At 30.7% G+C, this 27567-nt stretch overlaps 2 protein-coding genes across 3 annotated transcripts in view; one reads left to right on the forward strand and one right to left on the reverse strand.

The window, feature by feature from the left end:
• LOC116771017 (uncharacterized) overlaps window positions 1-27567 on the reverse strand; it is a 116271-nt gene that overhangs the window by 9855 nt on the left and 78849 nt on the right. Inside the window, exon 5 of one of the 2 annotated variants that reach the window (XM_032662718.2) lies at window positions 14588-14638. The exons of the other annotated variant lie outside the window; for it this stretch is intronic. Within the exon in view, the coding sequence (XP_032518609.2) occupies window positions 14588-14638 (51 nt within the window). The remainder of the gene's footprint in view (window positions 1-14587; window positions 14639-27567) is intronic. 2 annotated transcript variants of the gene reach the window in all.
• LOC116770765 (uncharacterized) overlaps window positions 2607-27567 on the forward strand; it is a 135560-nt gene continuing 110599 nt past the window's right edge. Inside the window, exon 1 of the mRNA XM_061520866.1 lies at window positions 2607-2755. The gene's annotated coding sequence lies outside the window, so the exon portion shown is untranslated. The remainder of the gene's footprint in view (window positions 2756-27567) is intronic.

Here is a 27567-nt window from a genome sequence, read left to right on the forward strand (position 1 = left end):
CTGTACATACATATAAGTGATGATAATTTTGGTTTACAATATATACGAAATCGTGATTTAATTAAAAAAAAAATTTTTATTTGTTAGTGTTCTAACGTTTGAAATAGGAAGACATTAGTCAGCGGTCTTTTCAAATAGCTTCACGAAAATGACAGTTAACTGTTGAAAAAAAGGTTAGTCAGGAGTTGATACAGAGTATAAATACATCGCTGTATGTTACTAGTAAAGTCGATGGAAAGATTACAGTTGTGGAATGAATATGGATTTAAAAATTGCAAATTTAATAAGCTGTATGCATCAAGCGTGTACTATAAAGGTGGGCTAGGGTGACCATTAATTCTAGTACTTATAATCCACTGCAACCACGTAGAGTAATTATAATCGCATTATAAATAATATATTCAATAAATTTTATAATTCCGTAACGGAGATTTACAGATGAATCCTATTAAGTAAAGGTTTATTGTCACCATACTTCCTCTCTTACTCGATCATACTCCACGAGCACTTGGTACTTTGGCAACCAAGTACACTGTATTAACATTTCAACATCAAAAGTTATTTTTGAAATATTATAATTAATTCCAAAACAGATTATTTAATTTAAATTAAATATATATTTTTTTTTATAAATATTATTATATTAATTTATAGATAGTTAAAATGGAATAGGATATGAAAATAACTTTTTTGGATTTTTTTTTCTCTTCTAACAATTTTTGTTTTTTATATTTTGGTTAATAGTTATCATTTAGAAGAGTTATATTTGTGACACCTTCTTATGTTGAAGTTTCCACAGCCGTAGGAGGCTTTCATGCTCGTGGAATAGAAGAGCTGTATATTTTCATCTTTCAAATTGGCCTGAATCAATTAGCACCTCCATTAAAATATGGTTTGCTGGTGACGCAGGGTTCAGACCTGATTAAGTGAATGTAAAAGACGTTTGAAAATGTATGTTGGTTATATTTATTAAAACACTTAACTAGGATAACTTCCATAAATAATCCAAAGTATTTGCTTAAGTTTGCAACATTATAGTGTACAACTATGAAATGTACGTAATTTTAATTTCAAGTAAACTTCTAGATATATGACATATAAATAGATTCTCATAAAACTAAATATATAATAAATAATCTTGTAATACGTAAAGATCTGAAAGGTATCACTTTTAATTTCGCAAAACATAGTTAAAATAAACTAAGAGTCTAACGAGGTAATCGTAGGGCTGCACGTGGCACTAACTTTAAAGAATTTAATTATAATAGAGATCGTGTAAAATGTGTGAATAATAATGAAAAGGCTGTTATGTATATAACATCAAAGGCTCTAAAATTACAATAAACTTTGCTCTATTTACAATTTAAAAGTAGGTCATATGCTATGACTAGATATTTGCTTCAATGAATATAACTTTCACATATTTCTTACAAAGCTTTTTATGTATGAAAAATTTTATGTTTTAACATGCTGTTTATATAAAAGTTAATTTACAAGAAACTACTGAATTGATAATAAACCTTCAGAATTGGGAAGCTAGAGGAAAGCCGAGTGTGAAACCTAGTTAGTTATAATTAAATTTACATCTATATTAGTCGATATTATATAACGTAGTAATTTTTTGGTAACTATCATGGAGCTGTCAGTCGTCAATCTTAATAAGTTATAAAGAAATATTCATATCAAATTTTCATCCGGGAAAATTTGCATAGCGGACACCCGCTGACGTAAGAGACGAAATATAAATAAGGCGATTGTTTGTTATAACCTACACCTGTATTAATTATACATTAACATACTGATTTTACGTTTACGTCGTATGAAATTATTAGAAATTTTTCACTTACAAAGTACATTACGGTTATATTAATTTTAACTTCGAACGCATCCAATAAAGCGAATGATCATGAAAGTTCAAGTTATGTACAGGTCGGTCCGATTTAAATTGGATTCCTTGTACCATGTTAATGACGAATAAGCTAAATCTTCTCTTGTAAACTGCTACTGTAGCACTAGACTTCATATAAAAAAAAACTTGATTTGCGTTGCAAAACACGGCCTACAAAAAGCGGGTGGTTTACCTTGAGCCGGCATAGCAGCTGCTCCACATCATAAAGGGGTTTTAAACTTTTTATACTTATTATTTATTTACCGGTTTCATTGTATAGATACGGGATCACTTGCCGCGATCTGCCTCTTATTTTGTTGTCGTGGCCCACTGACGTGAGATTGAAGTATTAAAAGAATATATTTTTTCTTTACATTTATTATACGATCATAGCATCATCCATAATCTTTTCTTCAAATATTTTGTTTTACTGTCGAGATTTTTGGCGAAATGTTTATTTTAATCAGATAATTGAAACTTAATGTAAGACTGTTAAGAGAACAATTATTTTTTTTCAATCTATTATTTTGATCAGAAACAGATATGCAAGAAATATTATTGGTTTAAATAGACCATATCAAGGTAGTTCAACGTTAATACAATCATTATTATAATCTATATAATGCGATCTCCAGCCGTTTCCAGTTTAAATGACATCGCCGGCGATATAAGTCACTTATAATGCAGTGTAAATTATCTATACAAAGCGCAAGAAATAAATCTGTGAAAAGGGCGGGAATATCGTCTGATGAAAAACCGGTCGAGAGTAACTGTTCAATTAGAGACTGCAATTATACCGGTTAAGGGCCGTGTAAAGATCAAAACAGTAATAGATACTTCAATGAACAAACAGACGGGATGGTTTTGGTAAGTTTTTACCATATTATTAACAATTGAATGATGTAGAAGAATCCAAAGTATCAGGAGATATGTCAGAACTTCGGAAACAATGAATAGTATCGGTTTGTAAACACGATGGAAGATTGCAAACCAGTCTATTATAGACTTCGAGCGGGCAATTAGGTACGCCGCATATCACACCGCAAAAACTGTTACATACGTTTACATACATATAACATATTAAACGGTGTTAAATAGGGACGGTAGATTTGTTTACGGAGATTGTAAAAAGCTAAATGATAACATCAAATGTTACTTGGATTATAAAAACCTAAGTTGTTGATAACGGAGTGTTATTTCATTGTTTAGAAAGTTCGAGAAACTCGATCTACCCAGAACTAACCAGTCCGCAGGCGGTCTCATATTGATACAGTAAATAGGTCCAAAATAGTCGATATAAAACTTACTTCCAAACTACTTTGACAACATATATATACTCGTAGGCATTTTAAGTATATATCGTCATTTATGGATTGCTTTTTACATCAGTCTCGAAGCGTAGCAGAACTCGTTCCAAATAAAACCCACCATCTTGTCGCTAAGCATATATTTTACGTGTCATTGATAATATTTATGACTGTAGCGTTATAACAGCAGTTAAGTTGCTAATAATATTTACTTGTAGAATAAAAATTAGTTTGTAACATATCAATCGCCAGCTGAAATTATATTTGAGAAAATAGCACTGATGTTTTTTTCACTAGAATTTGTAACGGTTGTACACAGACCGCGGTTGTGGTTACAACGTAACGAATTGGAATAAACTACTTTTAGTAAATCTTTCTTTGATATAAATGAAATATATACTTTATTGAGTATTGAATCAAATTGGTATAAACCAATGAGCTTAATTGTTTTGAATTTTTTGACTGTTTTTTATTAAAAATACCAGTTGTTTCGAAAATTTAGCTGTAGTTCAAAGGCTGCAGGTTCGAAGCCTTTATGTACATTAATTTTTATTCCATACTTTCTTATTTCAATTTATATATCAGATCATAATTTTAATGTTAAAAAACATATATCCACGGAACAATAATATTTATAAAGCAGTTGTAACATTTATTGTATCAGGATATTGGCTTGAATATTCTTATTTAATAACTACGAACGGCCTTTATAAAGCCAACGCAACCCTTGAGGATCTTGAAGTCCATGTAAGTTTAAATTCCAGTTGCTATATTCTGGTCGAACGATGTCAAGTCCCTTCCATTGTCTGACGGTAAAAAAAAAATTGCAAATTGCAAAATAACTTGAAATAACGTGATGTAATTCGTCATTGCAGAATTGACGTAATACTCTTCCGCGCTCGCAATATTCTAATAGTGATGAATGCCTGTGAAAGTATCGCCGTTTTAGCTTACCGCTTCAAGTTGTATTGTTTTTTTTGGTTTATATTTGTTGTTTTCAAAATGATTTAGTTCAATAAGATTAGCTATAAGATTATGTTAGTAAAGTCTCCTTATATTTATAAAAAATGATTAAATATAATGTATTTATTTTTAATGTGAAAATATTTCGTAATTTATGGAAAGAGCTTTTAGATTTATCTCCGCTCATGTCAATGTCAGCTATCGAGCTAGTATAACCGTGCCCTTTTCTCTGACGTTTTATCCACCCCAATATGAAATTGCCCTTTTCCCGAGGTTAATTATAAATCAATGTAAAATAACATTAAAATCAATTCAGCGGTTCGACCAAACGTTGCAGACGATTTTCAAGTTGAGGCTAGTTAGTTTGAATGTTTAGATTAGCCAACCGGGAACTATAAAGTGCGATTTGAAACATTTTTCATTCAAGGAGGGATGTTATATGCGAGGTATTCATGAAAATTTTTAAGAAAGCGAACACGGCAAACTTAAACTACTGGTATTTTACAGCACTGCTGTTTACAAACATACAACTAACTTATATTTATCAGCACTATATGTTTATAAGAAAAGTATATTAAATATGTTCTAAGGTTACATTCCTATCTATAGAAGCGTTATGTACGAACGAATGAAGTCGCGGGCAGAAACTAGTTAACAATCTTCGTATGTATTAGCGTGTTTATATTAACAAACAAGGTTGTTTTGTTCTTTATAAATAGGTATATGAGTTTCGCTTTACTTGTAACCAATAGCTGGTGTTGATGGGTTGTCTTTATTACTGCTATTAAGCTGCAACGTGGTTCTTCTGATGGACTACATCTTATTGAACGTGGCTATGACATACCACCAACTCTTGAACCCATGCCATCTCTGTGCCAAGTTAAAGTTTACTTTCAAATACATTAAGTTGTGTGACGTATTATTTGTTGAACAATTATTATTAACTTATTGTAGATTTGCAATTATAAAAGCTTATTTTATTTTGTTTATTGTAATTTCTTTCCAGAAGCAACCATTTGAATAATATATATATATGTATAAATTAGGTTTGTAAAAACGTAGGTATGTCGATAAGTAAAAAAATATTGTTAAAGTGAATTAGATTAATGATATGTAAAAAAAAAATATATATTTTTCTGATAGAAGGAAACATTGTAGCTAATTAAAATAAGGGTAATGTTGCGAACAAAAAAGGATCTTATGTTTTCATATCCATTCGTCTTTCAAAAAAAAACATGTTTTGGAAGATTTTAATTTTTTTAAAGCTATAATAAATTTAAATATACCTAATGTTAAAAAGTTTATACATAATTTATGCGTCGTTAGTAAAGAGTATCATTATGGGCGTTGGTTTTTTCATATATCAAGATTTTATTTAATCTCAAATATTTATAAGAAAAAAAAAATTGTATGTCAAAATACTTAACGACTCACGTCTCACTTGTAATGTTATATGGAGATCATATAAAAAAATATATTTTTTTATTATAAATATATAACAACTATAGCCGTTTCTAGTCATGGTCTGCGTGTTCTTTCTTTGCATCATATAAGGTGTTCAGACATTACACGCTTCAACGGCCAATGATGCCATTCACACTTTTTTCAATGGCCGTTGAGCACAGATAAGAAATCTATGCTTCTTACGGATATAGCGATAAAGCAATAAAAGTAATACAGTTATGTTATTCAAACGCGTCCAATACTACGCTACATATATATTTGTTTCTAATTCAATGGAATTTGATACAAAATATATGAACATAATATATTTTATAAAAATAAAAAATATTTTTCTTCATATATTATTTGTAAGAGATAAATAAGAAGGTCTGTGAATTTTTCCGTGGTATGTATCATTGGTAATGTACCTCTATCAGAATGTGGAGACCGTGTTTTTACAAAGTCAATAACCGCGTCCATGACGTAATTTAAATAATGAACCGCTTATACGAATTCAATGTGGTTGTGTTGTTCATGGAAATTTTAAATATATGTTCATAAAATAATAAATTAAAGTCCCATTTTTATTACTATGTTTACGTCAAACGGTTTTTGATACTGTGATTATGAATACATATATGTATGTAGTCATAGACATTTAGCCTTCAGTTTGTTTTTAATGTTGTTTGTTAAAAATGAAACAGTTATTAAACATTTTAATACGATGTAGAATTATTGCAATTTAATCAGCAGTGACGTCACACTTGTGTAAATTAGTTTTTTTTTTTGCTAGCTCGAGTCAAAGATCGCAATTCACGAGGTCGATGTTCTCAGATTAGTTAGACAAGAATAGTGGAGTTTTTTCGCGCTCTTTTGTGGTTTCGCGTGCGTTACCCTCCGCTAAATTGATCATATTAATTTTTGTATGTCGTATTTACGTTTATAGATAATATCAAAATTTTAAGAATGATTCTGTATGATGCAAGAGGTATAAATATACAAATATATTTAGCGCATGTTAGTTGATAACAAATCGGCATTGATCGTAAAAACGTAACGAACGCGTTTCGAGGAAAACGTTAATAAATGTCGTTAGTTGAAAAGAAACGTACGTAATGCAGATGTGGTCTGATATTCTGTTGAATAGTTCACGGCGTTTGTAATACTTAATATATATATATATATGACTCTAAAACTTACGAAGCGCACAAAGGAGTCTTATCTTCAAATATCCCTGCACGCCTGCGCCGTTTCCATCGCTCCTAAAACTTTAATAGTCTAATTTTCCATCTCACTATAATGGAATGAATTTTTTTTTAATCAAATTACATTTTAAATTACCAACTCCGTTCTCTACAATATATTACTCGAAGCATTGAATTGAATGTTACGTTAAAGTTAATTTATATAGAGTTAATACTGGAAACCAGTTAGCGATCGTGTTTTTAACAATGTAGTTAAAAAAAGACAATGTAACAAAACGGATGGATGCCTAATTTCACACGGTTTGAATGTATGGATGCAATTTAAAATGGCTGCTTGCATAAATAATGTTCTATGAGGTTGTGAGCACCCCATGACCTTGAGCGGCAAGGGTTCGCCCCTCGCTGTATTACACCAACATCTTTAGTTTTAAATAGCCTCCATTGACAAGTCCAAAATGATTCATATCAAGCGCATTTTAAGCAAATGTTAAGTTTAATCAGTAAAGTATTAAAAGTAAATTTATTACAATAGGTTTTAATAAAAGACACTGATATTAAAATATTATAAATATATTGATACTTTACGTCCCAAGTATAGACATTGTATAGTGAATACAATGTAATAGGTACTTTCTTACGGGTTATATGTTAATTATAATATAGTAAAAACTTATACAATATTATAATCGATAACAATAATCGATTTAGCGTGGAAATTATATCGAAACATATATTATTTATCGATGTTTTGTTTGCATCGATTATATAAAGTGAGATAACGGAATGGGAAAAATATTGGCCATACAAAGGCATTTCATGAGCAATACGTGTGTGCTATGAATAACAGAGATGTGATGGAACGAGATTTATGATGTTTCAATAGAATTGAATGTCATTATAAGCATTGTCTATGAATACGAAATAGACTAGAGAGTAAATAACTACTTTATTATTTTGATGTTTATATTTATAGACAATATATCATTTATAATAGGTAATAATAAGTTTACATTACTTAAAAACAGTTTTGTTTCAAATCAAGTTACTTTTTAGTCCATATACCATATATATACTTTTTTGTGTACATAAAACTCATTATCTATAGTGTATAGTGTACTGTTGTCTGCGATGTTGTTCGTTCGTGTTTAGGTCCTAACACGTAGGTGATACGTGGGCAGTTGGAGTGGGCTAAAGACGTCAGAACATACAAAAATATGTTTTATAGTAAGAATATTGTGTCAACGAAGCTTTTATATTTAGCCTAAATGGACAACCAGTTGAATTCAGTAGTGTTTGAAAATTGTTAACTTTTGTCAATAGTTTATCCTAAATTGAAATAGTTTCAAATACAATTAAGACGGATTGGTATTGTAATCACTTACAATTCCAACATTCATACTTATATTTATTTCGTCATATACAAGTTTTTTGTCTTAAATAAATGCTTAATAGAATATAATATATATGTAGAATGTCCGTCGATCAGGCGCCGGCTGGCCCACATCACAAGCAGACATTGATACATATGCAACAGAAACATACCGTCTTCTCTAACAGATTTACATCTCCCTTTCTACTCCCTTCGGAAATGTTTATTGTACTGTAAATTGACTTTCAGTTAGCCTTTTGAGTGTTCCTTAAATGACTTTCATTTAAATGTATTACATAGTTCTGCCTGCAGCTTTGTCTGTTGAGTCTTTTTTTATTCCTTTACCAGTGCTCTGCCTCTATTAAAATTAGGTCTCGTAGATTATATAGAATATAAAATTTCATGACCGTCCTCTGTAAGACTTAATTATAGAATTTTTTTACATAAAGGGGCTTATTCAAAGGTATCGTAACATTATTTCTAAACCAAAGATTAAATTAACTTAGAAACTAAACTAAACTAAACTTAACTTAGTTTTCCTAATAAAACACAGTGTGCAACTTTTATTTCGTTGTTTTATTACACAAAATTTTCATGAAACAAATTGCTATGAAAAAGCTAATATTTAGATCTCAATTATTTCATTGTAAATGCTCTTCTAATTTCGGAATGTAATAGTTAGTTTTAATTCATACAAGAATTAAGTTTGAGTATCACAGGCAATAAATACAAAGGGATAGTTTTTAATTATTTTGCTGGATCTAATAATAATTATTCTATATGAACATATCAAAGGAATTCGTATTAATATTTTTCCTTTTATGTGTTTTAATGTCACATGATAGTATGTCATGTTGTTTGTTGCAAACAGGATAAAAATGTTAATAAAAATATTTCATGACGTGGCTTAAAACATCTGACTGTATGTAGAATTATGGTAGATATGTCCGTGATATTGTCCGTGAAGAGAATGAAGTTATTTCTTGGAAACGTCTTAAATGGTATTTAAATATAAATTAATTGAATAATAAATTTATATAATTTAAAATATATTAAATTAGATAAACGTATATAATAGTTAAAATTATTTTATTTGTGCGTAAAAATATACGGCTTTCTAGTAACTACACAAGTATGCTAGAAAAAAGAACTTAGTTATATATTATGATATTAAAAGGAAATAAATATATGAAAATCTACTTATAATGTATAATTATTGCTTTACAATATTATTTACTTAACTTTAAGTTATGTATTGCAGTGAATTAATGGTGAAATTTTATTCACAAAAAAATAAAACAAAATTAGTACAATAATAAATGGGAATTGTAACCGCAATATATTCGGCACGTGTACGTCCCTACTAGATTATGTGGATTTATTATTATATTCACATAATGAATACATTAAAATCAATTAAAGCCAAAAGGTCACTAGTAACAAACATATTTACGGTAATTTTCGTTATATAGTTTTATTTGACTGAAAGAAGATACGAAAATGTAATGTTTCAACTTTGTTGTTAATTCTTACGACTTTCAGTAAAAAAAATTCTGGTTGTAATAAAAAATTATAAGGAAATTTCAGTTAAACAAAACATAAAGGTGTTTTTTTTTTTTTTTTTGGAAAATTATTTCAAAGTTCAACACGGACTTGACGTCCGCATTTTAATTATGGTAATGAAGACGAAAGAAGTTTTTAAAATAAAATATTCTTACTGTGAGTGTACACAACAATATACAATTAACTAGAAGCTGAATAATGAACGACCTTTGTCATGTTTACATTTGATATGCGAGTATTTGATTTTAGTGATATTTGCCACTATTTCAGTACTACATATTGTTTTGTTTCCGTCAATATATAACATTTTATATATTTGTTATCACGATATGTTTTTATTTAATTGATATAATCTGGTTTGTTTGTACGTACATGAATATTGAACAGTTTGAATGTGAATATAATATAATAAAACGTCCTTATTTGTTGAATACAGTATTCCTGATAAATACGCAGTCACTAATATTAGTGTATGGTATTATTACGAGGTCGCTGCTCTAGTTTAGTATCTATGTTAACAGGACGGCGTGTCGGTCTGTCAAAATTGTATTTCACTGTGCGGCCTCAATCATTATTAGAAAATATTGTCGGTAATGAGACAAACATATGAAAAAATACGGTTTCAGTCAAACGTTCGATTGATTTAAAAAAAAAAAACAATATATTTTTTACATCTTGTCTGGTTTCCTCTGTCGCTCTAATCGAATTTAAAGTAGAGAAAATTTCATACATTTCAGAAAACAAATAGTTTAAATACATAAAGCGCATTCAAGCATTTCTACTTTAAATAGAAGGTCAAACTAATTACTATCTATTTTCCAACGAATCGTTAGAAGACTGGGAATCAAGTTTTAAATTTTTTTTTTTATTATTAAACAACACTAATCTATAAGGTCATAGTGTATATTTTATGTTGTTTTATAGCAATCACTACAAACACAGATACAGCCCCTCCTTGAACTAAATTTCTATATTTTTACATAATACCTGGGCATGTTGTAATATTTATAAACATTGCTCATATAAATAAACAAATACATTGCACATTTACAAAAACTAGTAGACATTAATGAAGATAAAACAAATTTTTTATTATACCAAATATTTGTATTGTGTTTCATATGACAAAAGTTTAAATAATAATAAGAATAATGCATCGCGTTATGTTCCACAACTTTAAACTAACATAGCTAAATGTCATACGTCAAATTCAACCACAGATTGCTATAAAAAGTATTATGAATTCCAAGTCCGCATTGAAGTGCCAAATCCCTGACGAGTTTGGAATTTTAAACAAAACTTATTTATCGATAGTCTTTTATTTGACGTTGAGTTCATTCAAAATAAAGGTACGCTGTAATCATTAAGTCTTTTTTTCGAAACGGGCTAATGTATCTTAATGTTGCAGCTATTAAGGTCCACGCTATGGTACGTTGAATAAAAAAAAACTACAATTTTGCGGCGTCGAAAATCGGAACTCGATAGCCTCTTTTTTGGCACAATAATTTAACAAACCGAATCTTTCTTTTTGTTTAAAATGTACAATTTAATTTTTATCTGTGAATTTCTTTAGGTAATTAAATTAATTCTGATGAGGAAGTAGAACGTTATCAGGTTTATCAAAACGTTATTACCAACAAATGCGCCTAAAAATTCAATTAAAGAACCTTGGTGGTGATGTCGTTTTTCGTTAGCCACATTCAGCTTTGTGTTATTCTCAATTATTTAATTTATTCTCAAAGTAACTTCTTATTTACTTAATTATTTTTTTCTCAATAATATATTATTCTATCGTAACATTATAACCGAACCAATTGAAGCTTCGACATATCACAATGATCGTTATTAAAAAACGGGGGAGTAAATTAATGTGGGATCCATCAATTTGGTACAATTAATTATATAGCCCTCATCGGTATAACTCGTATATGCGTTAAACCGACTGGAGTTAACATGTTATAAAAGCACCCTATTGATTTACAGTTGCACACCAACACTGCGGTGGTTTGAAAGATTTAAAGTCGATTATTATTGACATCGGCCTCACGAAAAGAACTTAATGCATATATATTTTACGCGAAAACAAAAACACAATCATATAAAAACTTTTTATAAATAGATTATACTTTTTAATCTGTGCAGTAAATTCCAATGTCTGTTACATATGTTTATGATGCTTGTATTGGCAACACATAAAGCAGAATAACGCGACCTCTAAATTATTAGTTTTAGTTTAAAGCAGATATTATTTAGTGTAAAATTACCGTAAGAATATTGTTTTCCTTCAAAATCGATTGCAAAAAATTATTGCTAGATAAAAATTTGCAATTTAAGTAAATTTCATATGAAACAGAAAACATAGACAAACGGATTTTTAAATATATATTATAAAATTAGAAACGCAGAGTTTTAATAATAATTAGATTACGTATAACATAAAACTTACTGTAATAAAGTTTTTTCCACGACATATTAAAACACACGCGGACAATGAGACGTTGAATGAGAGCGGCGAATAATCACAAAATAACTGCTCATATCATATCAATGATAAAGGCGAGGTTGGAGATTTTGGCAAGGTTGAAGCCTTGCAGAAATTACCGCCATTTACATAACATACACTTAATATTTGTTCATCCAGTCCGGATATTGATACTACGGCGAACTGAGATCATTCTTGATTTAAGGAAGTCCTGACGACCTTGGTTCACGTTATGCCAAATATTTTATCCTAATGCAAACTACGCGCTAATATGAGCTGTGAATTACAGCGAATTAATATACATTCGCAATTAAAATATACTTTTGATAAGATAAATGTCATTCTTGAACGGATTGGAGTGTCTAATGAAGTAAATAAAGAATATTTTTAATTTTATCAGTGGCAGAATAATAAATTTATTTTGAATATACTTTTTGTATAAAATCAGTAGTCATATAACCTAAATTTAAAGGAGGCCAAGTTTTAAAAGATAAGAAGTAGACTTTGTTTTCCGATCGCTATTATGTATATTTTATAGTATTATATAAAGTGCATTTTAGGAGACTCTTTTTAAATTTAATTATTTTTATTAATATTCTATTTTTAAAATCAAATGAGTTTTCTCTCGGTGAAGTTCCTATATTATGGTTTTTTTTTTAAACAAAGTCTAATCATTTGTCGGAAAAGTCTTTGTGGTCAGTTACATATATACATTTTTAATAACAGTCTCTGGTTTGTAATTAGCTGGCTATAGAGTACTGTTTCGGTTAGTCTGCGTAGCGGGCCACTATACCTATTAGTAAAAAATATTACGTTTTTTTTCAAAGATAATCACTTCAAGGAATATCGTTTTATCGAACGTAATATAGAGGTTTCAAAATAAGCTTCAGTAACATAAAGCAATAAAGTGTGAACGATTAAACTTCTTACAAATAAACAGTGGTTAAAAATGAAAAGACAGTGGGCGTCAATTAGCCGGGCAGAGCTTCCCTATGGCTAATTATACCAACAATCAATCGAGTGTATACAAATAGAGCCATCATACAACGTATGATTCTCCTGGCGGACTTTGTTAACGCTATTTATGAACAGATATAAATAGCATTTTATTTTATTATATCATTGTAAGTTCGCATGGTGATTTCATTTAAGTACTTGTTATATATATACATATGATGAACGCGGTTTTGCTTCCATTTAAGTTGCATTTTGATGATGTTTTGTTTTTGCTTGTTTAAAATAAACAGCTTTCCCGCCGTTTCAGGTTATGTTCAGAACGAATAAAAAGGTACTTTAATTATAAAGATTATGTACATAAGGATATACTTCGTTTTTTTAATTTTCTATTTGCGATCGTATGTTTTTCGAACGATAACCAAAATTTTACTAAAAAAATACGGCATTTAGATATAAATATTATTAAATATGCATTTTTATTATCAATAAAATAAAAATAATGTAAGTAAAAGACGTAAATACAAGTTTTTATCAATTTCATGTTAATTTCCCTATTTCGAATTTAACTTTAAAATATGATGTATAAAGGTGGATTTTAATTTATAATATTTTATCGGAAAACCGACAACAACCCGGCCGATATAAGGCTTTACAAACGTTCGGAAGGCCGGTTGGAGTGACTAAATTTAATTGCTGTCAAGATTCGTAGCCGAGCAATTAGTAAGCGGGATTATTTGGACGGGCTTAATAGCATTATTAATTCAAACCCGTGAACTCGGAACTGATTAAGATATCAAAATGGATATGGAAACTGCGAGGAAAATCAGATGCAATGAATAGTTAAAATTACGTCAGAGCTAATAAAAATGTGAGTGCGTAAGTTTAGCCCGCATGTGTTGCTTCAATAGAAAAAATTGTTCCCACACTTTAGAGTGTAAGGGTGTATTTGTTGGTGAATCTAGCGTGATGACGTCAGCCAGCTCGTCACCCGCCCCGTACATTTGATTACCCCGGATTCGATTGGATGAGTTCTGAATACATGATTCATTAATTATATCCCGTGTTCTGTGACGATTGTTCGGTCACTATCCTGTATTAGAACGGTTTACGTTTTAACATTTGCGTTATTATTTTATGTACTTAGGTATGTTTATTATGTAATATTGAAGTCTTATTCGAATTAAAATGTTTACTTTAAATGTACGCGTTCGTTTAATATTCACATTCGCTCTTCTTTAAATGTATGCAATTTAGGAACATTCATTTGTTCTCGCATTGAAATTAAATTTTGGACTTAAAAATTTGTTGTTTTTTTATTATTATTTTCGCTATTAGCGAATGTTTTTAGATATTTTAGTCTGTTTATTTTATGTTCATGATAAAGTTTAACCGAAATGTGACTCAACTCACCATAAGGCGATGCCGGAAGCGTTGGGTCACACAAACTGCATGTCGGCTTACCTGCAACAACAAACCAACTGAATCACTATAAATATAACGAAAAATTACTATCACTAAACATTTAACACATTTTTTAACGATTGATCAATACATCGAAGATCACATAGAATATAATTTTAAAAATATTTTTATTGAAGGTTCCAATTAATTACAAAAATTAAGTTCTTTTACATTGCATTTTCATATACCAAAAAAAATTATTTTTTAAATAAGTACGTTAATTTATAAATTCAAATCGTGGATATTAATAGGATAGATAAAACACACAGTTGGAAATTACGTTTTGTAAATGAGGAGGATTCCGAAAGAAATTGCGAAAAATTAAGCGAGGGCTGGATCGAATTCCGGGAACGTCTGGAAGCTCTATTCTAACAGCGAAGGGCTAGAACATTCCACGGATAGCGTATAAGTGCACTCGGACTATCATAAACCTTAAGTCTATATGCATAAGAGCTAATTTGAATAACAATTCACTGCATCCTTTGTCATACGGTTGGATGGAGTTGGTAACTAAAGTTTCTCTTGTAACTTAAAAAGCGTTTCATTCAATGAATCACTATTTATAATTAACAATAATTTTTGCTATACTCATTTATTAATGTGGGATATTTGGAGCGTTCTTACCATGACCCGAGTTGATGTTGTAATTTACGAGTATTAATTATAACTGCAAAATGTCCGTGTATAGTTACGCGATGTAAACTCGTGGTAGGTTACCGAGATATTAACTCGATACGATTATTAAAATGTTTCAAATATAGTTTTAATGTATTCAATAGAGAACTAATGCCAAGTTTGCATTGTGCTCCTTAAAGCGTATTGTTTTATAAACAATATGTATTTGCTTACAAAGGGGGAACGTCGCGCTTGATGATTGTCTTATTTAGTTTTTATAGCCGACCCTCCTGACGAGTTATTCTATTTACATAATATCTTGCTGTTAAACAACATAATAATGTTTTTATTGTATTGGACCTTAATGTGTGTAAAATTTATGTTTCTATATATAAATATTATTTAATAACACCAATAACACCAACAGTTATCTTGATAAGTTATCATTATTACTTGATATCGACCACTTTTGCGTTTCATTTTATAATTTAAATAATTTCCCGAAACGTTATCGTATGATAGTGAAATTCCAGCAATTGTTATAATACTGAGCTTTAACATAATGAATGTAAGATGTCTATCTCTTCCGAATTAATTATTATTTGAATATGGATAATTTTGTTAAATAAAATACAAGTAGCTCCTTCCTTTAATATTATAGTGAAATTAAACTATCTATACGTCTCATATAAATTTCAATGTATGTTTTTCTGATATATTATTCAAAACAGAAGATCTAATTTATTTTTATATAAAAGTCATATTTTTTTTATCACGTTTATCTTCTAAGGTTAACGTATAAATTTCATAATATATTATTATTTGTTTTCAACGATTTTTAATATAAAGAAGAAATTTCAAAGTTTGAAATTTTTATATATTATCAAAAAAAAAAAAAAATCAATTCAGTTCGGTCGCTTATCGTATTGGAGGACTCTGCATATTCCGGGATATTTGTTTTTTGATTATTTAATTTCCAAGAGCTAAAGAACCAAGGATGTGATAAAAAGTCATGCAGTTTATTATAAGTACCTAAATTAGTTTCTTTATAAAGACTTCATCCCTTAATTTTTTTATAATTTAATTCGCGAGTCGTATCGTCAGAACTCCAGATTTTGTGTTCATTCAGAGTCAGAGAAAAATAAACTAAGTTGTACTGACTTTGGCCGTATCAATAGTAAATATGATTCGTTAACCACACATGCATATGTATATCAACAATACCTTCTGTCACAACTTAACGGAAATAGACTCGGTAAATTTAGTTAGCGTTATATTATTCAAACTGAATTGCTTTAATTAAAACTAACAACACTCGGCTTACACCTGCATACGTCGGATAAAACACCTTTGGCTGTAAAACGCTGTTAACCGACTTAGGAATAGGAAGGTTCTATTGATTCCCTTTCCGCTGAATGCATTGCATTATTAAAATTAAAACACAATAAGTATGAGAAACGAAAATATCGTCTGATATGAATTGATACGATACAAAGCCATTCTATACTTCTTTGAAACATCAACGGATTCAGATCGTCTATATTGTATTTAATACTGAATGTACCTCAGTGAATGGAGATTTTTTTCGATTTAACTTTATTATTTTTTAATAAATCTTTTATTCAGTGTTTCAGCAGAGCTTTGAATCGTATTATTAAAGTAAAAATAAATAAATCATGACATGTTTAAGTGCGACGTATGCTTTTCTGCATTATTGACAAATATATAGGAACTTTTTTGCTGATGGACCTCTTTCGTTTAGGGATGGGAATTTATATCAGATGACGTAATAGATTGATCTCGAAACTAAACTAAGAGCAATATATCCTGATTTTCTATTTCTACGTCTCAAAACAGTAAACCAATACACGATGTATTTAAATTATCTTTATCAATACCAAGATAATATTTATCTGATGCTGTTCTTCAAAATATTCGATATCATTTAAAGAAATGTCCTTTAATCTGTAAAGTAAATTTTTGCTTAGTTATTTTTTTTTTTAATCATAATGAGCTTCTTATATAATTTTGTGCAAGTCGACAGCGTATCCCACGACGAATACTTTCACACGGATACCACTATAGATACATAGCGAGATGTGGGAATATTTAAGAATAACCATTAGCATAAACATATCCATAATTATCTATAGTAAATATTAACGCTGTTATGAATTCCTTAACAGGAAATTATTGTACACACGGTTGTTAGCAACGCGGCAAAGGAATCGAAGGAGAATAAAATAATGAAGTTGTCCTCAAACAAAATAGTTTTGTTTCAAGTAAAGCGTTATTTTTGATAAATAGTTTTGGCACAAATCTATATATTATTTATAATCAAAACTAAATATCTACTGTGACGTCGCTATTCCAATAAATTTATTAAGGCTGCCGCTTGTGTTGGAGCTCCTAGCTACTGCGGTTGCAATATTAATTTATATATATATTAGATAATAAATCTTTCCTATGTCTGATAAATATATATAATTGTAAATCATGACAATACTATTCCCTTGATGCTCGCTGGTTTTGATGTCACATTTTAATACTGATATATGAATAACTAAACGTCATTAAATTTTGTTTATAATGGTTATGATACTAGGATATTAATATTTGTTTGTAATTTATAACATTTTTACTTACTATCGTGTTTACTTACGGGACCGCCCTTGTGAGTCATCGGATCTGGGAAACGGAACAGGACGACGGGATATTCGTTCATTTGGAACGTATATATATTTAAACATCAATGTCAAATCGGTTTACGTTGACTAATGATTGTATTTTTTTTTAGTTAGATTGAAAGTTCGATTCTAACTGTTTAAGATAATTTTACAATGTTATCAGTAATCAATACTAAGCAATACTGAATAGGAATTGACAAATATTTTGATTGAAATTAAATCGTATAATTTTAAAAATCTTTTATTATAAGCCTGATATGTGAAGCCGATGTCATTATACGGTGCTGTTGGATAACTAATATTTTCTTGATCAATGAATGGTTCTGAGATCGCAGTGTCATAGTGCACCACTGTTATAACCCAAACTGCTATTGTCGGCTTTACTCGCAGGCTGTGTTAAGACCGGATTTAATCGCGGATATGCCTCGTCGAGGTCGACTTTACACGTCTAGCTGTTTGTCTATCACATACTGTTAGCATAAATTTAATTAAATTACATACAAAACACTTGACCTTGAACTAATTTTAAGCGATGATAACATAATATATCGAACTTATAACTGCAGTTGTAAGCAAGACGTTAAAATATTAATAATATTTCAAAGGAATATCATAATTTACTTCAGACATATTGCTATAAAACAGTTATAAACATATTAGTTAAATCGTGATGTCGTGACTCAGCAACGTAGTTCTGTGTTATATAAAAATATATTAACACTTGATAATAGGCTTATCGCTAATATGACAGAGGTTTTAGACATTAAACATACACGTCCGTAACGAATATTACAGATAATAAAACCTGTATGATAATTATATTAAGGCCTGAATTTTCTTGTTTATTAAACATAAAAGTTCTAGTGAAATATTTATAAATAGTATGAAGACTACAACTCAAATATGTGAGAAAGAGGCTGGTAGTAATCGGAGCGTTAGTAGTCTGTTGTATAGCAAAGTGCACGATACTCACCGACGTTGGCGTAGTTATCGTGAAGCGTATACAATGGATAGTCACCTAATTTGAACAGGTAGGCGGAGAGTAGGACCGCGTCATGCCTGGGTTCCTGCTCCTGTGAGGGTCTCATCAGCGAGTTTATAGAAAAATCCGTCGTCCCCTGGGAACCGCACCATCCGTTAACACTGCACAACTTGCACTCCTTCATTGTAAATATTATATAATAGATCCGTTTTTTTTTGTACTCGGTTTGTACGTCACTGGTAAATCACATATAAAAATAACAAGTGTCGCAATCCACATCACAGTTCATATCACAGCAGTGTTCCCTGATCCGCTAAGATTCCGTCACACTTTAAGTAAAGGCACTGTTTGTGTTTACCAAATGCAAACCGCCTGTTTAGAACACACATGGAATTAGTAATTATCAAGGGTGAAGGTTAATTAACATTTCATTTGGACGGATTGGGGTTAATTGGATTTATTCTTTTAAATTTTTATTTATATGTGCGATGCTGAGTCGTTGCGATATTTTATTGTGACATGTTGACCTTTAACGTGACATGGAACTATCCGCCTGTTCAATAACATCAAAAGGCAGCGTGGAGGAAATATTAGAATGTATTAATTGAATCGTTTGAAATGGTTTGTTTATGAATGGGTCCTACCAAAATGCATAGTTTAGTGTAGTGTCGGCCAGCTGCAATGCGGGCTTACAGGTCAAAAGGTGCATTGGCGTCGTGCGATTTGAGTTTGGGCTGAGCGATGCGTTATTGTTGCCCGTGGTAGCCACAGAAGCCGCAATAAATATAGCCATTAAAAACAAATGAACTCTCTTATGACCGATATGAAATTTTCGGGGCTAGGTTACAAAGTCAGGAAGATATAAAAGGCTCTTTGATATTGATTTTACAACGGAATAGGTGTTTACGTTTAGGTTTATGGCTTGATACATGTGACCTTGACGATTGTGAACAATAACAGCGGTGATCTACATTAGTAATAGAGACCGTGCTGTGCTCATTGATTATAAAATATTATAAAGAAATATACAGAAATTGAACGAATCGAGTCCAAAAAAAATATCATCAGATTCACTAACTGAATTGAATATTAAAGTGATCTAGACAAAACTATAGATAGCAAAATGATTCATAAAGAATATAAATTATACATTTTTGGCGATTCTGTCTAACAAGAGATATTTCGTTTTTGTGTTATTATATAATTTTAAAATATTATTTCTTGCAAGCCGGTATGTTGAACGTCGCAGTTTGCGTCGACCTTGACTTGCCACATAAACAACGTCACGTGTCTAGCTGGATACTAGTCTGATGTCTGAACCGAACCAATATTCCAATAATACGTCAACTACAAACTATTTATAGGAGTATATATAAAATCTTAAATCTCCAGGTGTAGATGTGTAAACACGAAAACGTTAGGGACAATCGTTTGAATCGGACGGCAATAAAGGTGCCTCATAACAAAGTCTTCCCGTAACACTTCCCGAAATTAAAAAAGGTCTTAATAATAGGCCACGTGCGAGAGTTGCAGCTGTCTTGACAGCTGGTAGCTGGGGGCCCCACAGACCTAGCTACCTGCTCCACAACTTGACTCGCTATAATACCATATTAAGAGCGAATGTTCATTGAGTGGAACATATAAGCAATCCGTTTGCTAATAACATTCCACTAATCATTAATAAGAGGAAACAGTTTACATGTGTATATATATATATATATATAATACTCAAGAATCATCGAATAATTAAGTGTCGCGAGTTCAAACAATTACCTTTTTATAAACCCCAGGCTCCATTTTTAACATTCTGGCCGTGTCCGTTAGGTAATGTTAAGATGAATGCAATTATTTGGCAGCGTCTTTTGGCAGATACCCAGTGGGAGAACAAGTGGAAAGTATACTATGGAAGTAAATAAATAATCACTCTCAATCGAATAAAGGCATATATATGAGGCGTGTTTTTATTTTATTTTAGTAAATCAAGACAATAGACTAGAGTCGTTACATTCTCGATAAAAAAATATTATAATTAAGTTACTTACGCATATGAAGTTATGTATGTATGTATGTTTCAATGACAGGTGATAATGTTGGCCTTTTGTTATTTGGTTATCTTTTAATAGTTCCAACAAAAATGGAAAGCAGATGTTATCAATCGACGGGGTTGTGGCACCCTTCGATGCAGTTGGCTGTGTATGTTGGCCGTAGCCCAATTTGTGTCTGACTAGACGGTACTTATATAGTCTAAGATTAATAAAGATTAATTTTTAAGGTTGTATAGAAAAAATATATAACTAGTGAATGGCCGAAGTTTTTCTATTCCGATTCGATGGAACAAAGTTTGGTAATGAAGATGAAAATCGTAAATTAAACAATTGCATTAATTTTTAAACTGATAAGCTACGAAACTAATTTCATAAGAACCTGTTAATTGGTCTCCGACATTTGTTTTATAAACATATATAGGATGTTGTTTATATTTCGTTTTTCCACATTTATTTCCTAAGAAAAGCGCTAAGAGAAATTTCTATGTAAATTTCGTTATCACGCTGTTTATAATATTATCAAAATTGATTGCCGTATCGCGATACTTCGAAAGTCTGATATGTTTTATATAAAAATATATTATTATATAATTGTTAAAATTTCAAACATTTGACTTGCGAAGAGCGAGTTAAGATTTAAATTATAAACTTAATTGGTGGTTTGACATTCGTAAGAATAGGAATAAAGCGCCCACGAAGGCAATATTCGATTGCTTCATAATCAGTCTTACATAAAGCAAAAGCTTACGTAAACACAGGCGCATACTAATATAGAAATAAAAGTTACGCTCGTGTGAGATATATCAATTGTAACAAGCGTTACATTAGACAAGGGAAAGTAGAAAGCTCGTTAAATTATTGGCAAAAGCATTAAGGTATGCATAAATCAGAAGATGAACAATGAAACCGCCGACCTACATGCGGCCGTCACGGAACACTCGACAAAAAAAAAATGCTTAATCTAACGGATCAACATAATCAGGCTAATTGTAATAAATCGTTTGTTATGAGGTTAAGGGGTTACCGGTCGACCGATATATGTTGGACGGTTTAATACACATAATAACTTATACGTCTATTTTCATTAATGTATGTAGCGATGGTTTGATAAATAATTCACCTTTGTGGATTGTAGTATAGACAGCTAACCGTTGTAGCAGTGTCGGTTTAATTAGTGTACCATAACTATGTGTTAGATGTAAATAATTGCATTGCTTTTCGTAGAGAACCGGAGGCTGTAGGGCTAGAGAAAGTACCTTTCACTCCGACCGTACGCGTTATGTCGCTAATATTAACAATAACACGCAATAATACAACATTAATATCCTTTAAGAAATTAAATATCTCTGTAAAATTAATATAAAACTGTTTTTGTCGAAAATGAACTGTGTCACTAACAGTAAAAAAAAAACTAGGTAAACAATATTAAGATTTTAAACATTTATTGTTTATACTAGGAAATAAAGAACAATAATTTATGTTACTCCTCATCATTCATTAGAATCATTCCTCAACTATGTACGAGCGCCAAACAATCGAGTTACCAATTTACCACATTTGACACTTTGTAATATTAAAATATTATTTCCCATATTATACACGATCTTTCATTGTCATATTAAATAGTGGCATTTTAATTAAAATATTGTAACAATGTTAAAGCTATGAAAGTTATTCAAAGGCTAACTTTATGAGGTCTCGGTTATGATAAATTAACGCAAACACAGGATTACTTGGAGAGTTAAAAACGTTTGTGTACTTAGTAAAGTTTAGAACTGAGAACGTTCAAGGTATAGCTTCAGCACAGCATTGATGGAATGGCGGGAAATTGTATAACCGTTTTGTATCGTATTATATATAACCTATTGCCCACACGGTAAATATTTTTACATACCTATTTAATAGAACATTTATATTTAGACAAAACAACTTTTATGTCGGTACATATTTTTAATCATTTTGTTTAATCATCTCATCATTCGATACAGTAACCAAACCCTGATAAGTCTGTTACAAAGTGGACGATGTAACAGAATGTTGGATTTTTTTTCTCTTACATCATGAGTGTCAGCTCATTATGTTATGATTTATTACAGCAGCCACTTATAATACCAAAATTAATAAGCAATACTTTCTTCTGATACGAATTTTACTTTTAATATTAAGTTATTTATAAATTTATCAAAAGTTTTGCTTCTCCGTTGTGTCTTGACTTTCGTTTAACTAGGACACTACGATGGCATTAATTGATAGCGTTGACAAGCTTAGCTTGCCAGCTCACCGGTTGGGTATTAGACTGTGTACTTTGAATTTATTACTATACATCAACTATAACATAAAACAACACTTAATCTTTAACTGTTAGCCAAACATGTCCACAAATAAGTTTAGAAAAATATAACTGTAGAGCTCGTTATAAAACTTTCCTGTATTTGGTATCGTTTATATAATTTACTTCATCATTTTTCAACAATCCCTTCATGCTGTCTAAACATATTAATTACAAAGGACTGAACATTTTGTTAGTTCGTTTTGGCGGTTTGACGACATTCGAGGGAGCTAATGTGACACCGGCGCGTCTAACCTTACATGACTTTCATTAACATGAAATCATTTGTAGATGACGCGACAGAAGCCGGCTAGCTAACTGCAGATTTAGGTTTGGTAGTTTTACCGAAATAACCGGACGGAACTCGTTTCGCACTTCGCACAATACGACAATCCATTTCTTTGCACGATCTGATCATTGCTTGCCGGCTGACACTACACAGCTATAAACGTGACATTAATTTTAATGTAGGAAGTTTACAATTCTCACTGAATCCAGATCCACTGGTTTGGCACAACACGACACTAGCGATGGATTGAGGTTATTTCGCGAACGGAAGCGGTGCGCAGATAGTGCGTCGTGTTTACAGTTGGCGCGGCTATCCGATAGAGCGATAAAACCGCCCGCCTCCGTGGTTGACAGTCGACTGGCGAGTGGCGTGAAGTGGCGTACATACGAACTAAAGAAAGCTGCGTCGTATACGAGCGGGGGTGGCGGGGTGCGGGGCGGGAGAGGGTGACGGTTGCGGGGTGTGCGGGGAGCTGGTGCGGGGGAAGGAGGAGGGGTACACCTGCGGGAGCGACGCGAAGCTTCCCGCTGAACTACGCAATAAACGCTCAATAAAACTTTCTCATTAGGCGAGCCTAACCGTGTGACCGTAAGCTCATTTCTTGTATTTTAATGCAGCACAACATCAAAACATACATGAAGCTAATTCGCACTCTCGTTACTTTGACTCCGCGTCCCTACTACCAGTTTTCAGTCGGTGTTAGTCAGCGCTTGCGCAGAATTAACTGTTTGGTTGCGTAATCATAATATGTAAGACTTTTATGTATATATTACTATGAGAGGAGTTATTAATTAAACGATTTTTATTTTTTTAATGTCTATTGTGTTAAGTCTTGTAGTGATAACTATTGTAGAGAGAACCCAAAACAAATTTAATATGGCGGATTTGCTTATAAGATTTAGCATAACTTTTATTAGACTGTTTATAAGTAATAGTGAGTGCTACCAACTATACTGAATTTTAGTAAAAATTAACAGATTTTTTTGTAATGTGATTGTATAAACAAATTGTTTGCGAAATTTTTTTTTCTTAAGTGAACGTAAATGTCATGTGACATAAACAGCTAATTTCTACAGTTACAATGAATTTAGTTTTATGGTGGTACCACATTTAAAAATATGTTTCTTTTATCGTATACTTAATGATTTTTTTCATAAAATAATATTTTCAACTCAGCTTGAAATCAATTCCTTTTCATTTCCTTCGATCGCCAGTCATAAATAGTTAATTCTTATGGCTTCTTTATGCAGAACTATCTCAATCATATGTTTAGTTATTTGAGATTGAAAAATATTTTTTTTTACGATAATTCAGAACGTAAAGTAATAAGTTTAATTTTCAGCGACGAATATGAAATTATCCCCTTAAGGAGCTTCACGCTCTGGAGCCTTCTAATTAAAAGAGGCATGTGGTCCTTGAAGTGAAATAAATTACGTTGCATAACATAATAAAATAAAAATGTAATATAAGGGCTTATTACATAGCGCATTCTAGCATACACCGTGCAAACTAAAAAAAAATATCCAAAATGGCCACTTGGTGGTTATTTTTATTATTAAAATCATAGATATATTTTAACGTCACTCTAAATTCAAATTGTGCCTAAATAAATAGATAATTTAAAACAGACCAACAATTTTCATTACAGAAGGATAAGAATATACATATATAAATAGCAACTGGCTGGTAAAGTTATGGGGGTTATAAAAAAGTTTCAATTACAACTCACTAATGAAAGTTGAATAGAATTAAAAAATATTCAGTTCAAGAAAACATAGCAAAACAGTAATAATAAAGCCAAATATTTTTATATTGTAGTGAAAACTTACTGGCTAGAAAAAAAAGAAAAAGAGCGAAAAGAAAAAAAAAATAAAAACTGAAGTAACTTAAAATATTATGTTCAACATTGAGTTTCATACAGCTCTATAGCTAAAAATATTATAAAATATATATACTAATGATGTTTTTAATAACAACGTTATAATGTTCATTACGTAAGACCAATCGTAGCGTTCAACGAACAGTTGGCTACATCTGTTTGGTTAGCAATTATACTCCCTACTAAGAATTGAATATTGCAAATAGATTTGCCACATGAGATACAGACGGTCGTGTGGTCTAGCTAGGCGAGTACACATACATATTATACGAAATTTGTTTCACTTCAATAATATTCATATTCCGTACTGACTGTTTGTTTTGATGTTTTAAATACTTCTCGTCCATATAAACATGCAATAAATTTGTCGATTGTCACGAGTTACACAAAACGACAAACTAAAAAAGTGTAGTAAAATATAATACTGTAATTTTAATTTAACGTTGATAATAAAAACCTAACAAACTTTGTACGATTTTAGAATATTGCAGAAAACAGAATTTTTTAAAAATAACTCTGATAAATTATTATATAAAAGTTATTTTTAACATAAAACTTTTTCTAAGAAGTGTTTATTTTAAGCGTGGATAATATCGTAATAAATGGCTGCTAATATTTTATTATAATAAAATAAATTGCTTGTTTATCCCTTTATTGAAGGCTTCCGTTCATATTGAACTTTCACCACGTCTACTTCATACAGACCTGGAGATCGGAGGTTAATAGGCTGCGTCTATGGGATAATATGACGAATTTATTATAGTTAAAATAAAACTGTCCTTTAACGAGTAGAAATTGGCAATTATAGAAAATAAAAATAATATATTTATTTATACGCATATAATACAGTGAATATATTATAATTAATTCATTTCTCGTTTCTCCTTCCGTAAATCATAGTAAGATCTCGCACACGATCAATTAATAAACCATACGCTTGTTACGTGATAGGATGAAACAAGAAAACACATAACCGTTCCAAGAAATCGTTTTATTGATTAAAGAGTGTACATATTTCAAGAGTATCGTATAAAAAATTCTAATTAAATGACTTCTACGCATTAGTGATGCAGTTGTCCGTAGATATCGAATTCCGTAACATATGAATCTTCGTATGATAGTATATAATAACCGGTAGGATTGTAATGCCAATTAATTCTAAAAGCCAATAACGATCTTCAGATACCGAAGCAAACATAGCCGCAATTTAACGTACGTAAAAGTATGTTGGTATGTTAAGAATGGCTCGAAGTCAATCAAAGTAGAATTACAATGTATGATTCGATAAATGGCCTGATTACCTCATATATTTGTCGTTACTAACTCGGTAAGGTAACTGATTCTGAAACGTAAAAGGTCAATGGAACTCTTTGGATTTATGTCAGTCGTACGTACTTTTTATTTATTATCTGTGGCATTGGCGGGAAATTACAAGATTGCGGTTTCAAACTGTCTTTGTCAAAAGTTGGCGTGTTAATGAAATTTAGTTGGTTTTGTAATTTATTAATTGCTTTACGTTGAATTGCATAAACTACAGATTGTAGAAGTCTTCTAGGTCAACGTAGAAGGTATACTGACAAGGAAATAAAAATAAAATATTCATAATATTATACATACCACGTAGTCTGAGGTTATCTATAAAGCGATATTCATTAGCTAAATAGCTAATAAACAAATGAAGGAAAAAAATATTATTAATAAGAAATCAAGTTTTTTTTTTGTTGTTTATGAAACATCCTCGTAAATAGGCAATCTATCAACAAATAAACAATGTTTATCAAACTATTAAATCTTCGAACATTAAATTAATACAAACTAGTCTATTTTGTTAATGTGAATAAAACTCAAATTAATTTAAAATGTAATAAAATAATATCCATTTAACAAATACGTTTTTCCATAAAAATATAATTTTTATATTGCTTACAAAAATCTTATAAATAAGCTAGATGTAATGTTTAGTAGAAAAAAAGCTTGATCAGAATATATGAATATTAATTTATTATAATTATCTTTAATCACTTAACTTTGAGCCGGTTAATTTAACAAACTTTGAGCCTGTTCGTTATGAAAAATGTAAAAATATACATTAATATTAAGAAT

The sequence above is a fragment of the Danaus plexippus genome, chromosome 7 (genome assembly GCF_018135715.1).
Source record: "Danaus plexippus chromosome 7, MEX_DaPlex, whole genome shotgun sequence".
NCBI classification, from domain to species: Eukaryota; Metazoa; Arthropoda; class Insecta; order Lepidoptera; family Nymphalidae; genus Danaus; species Danaus plexippus.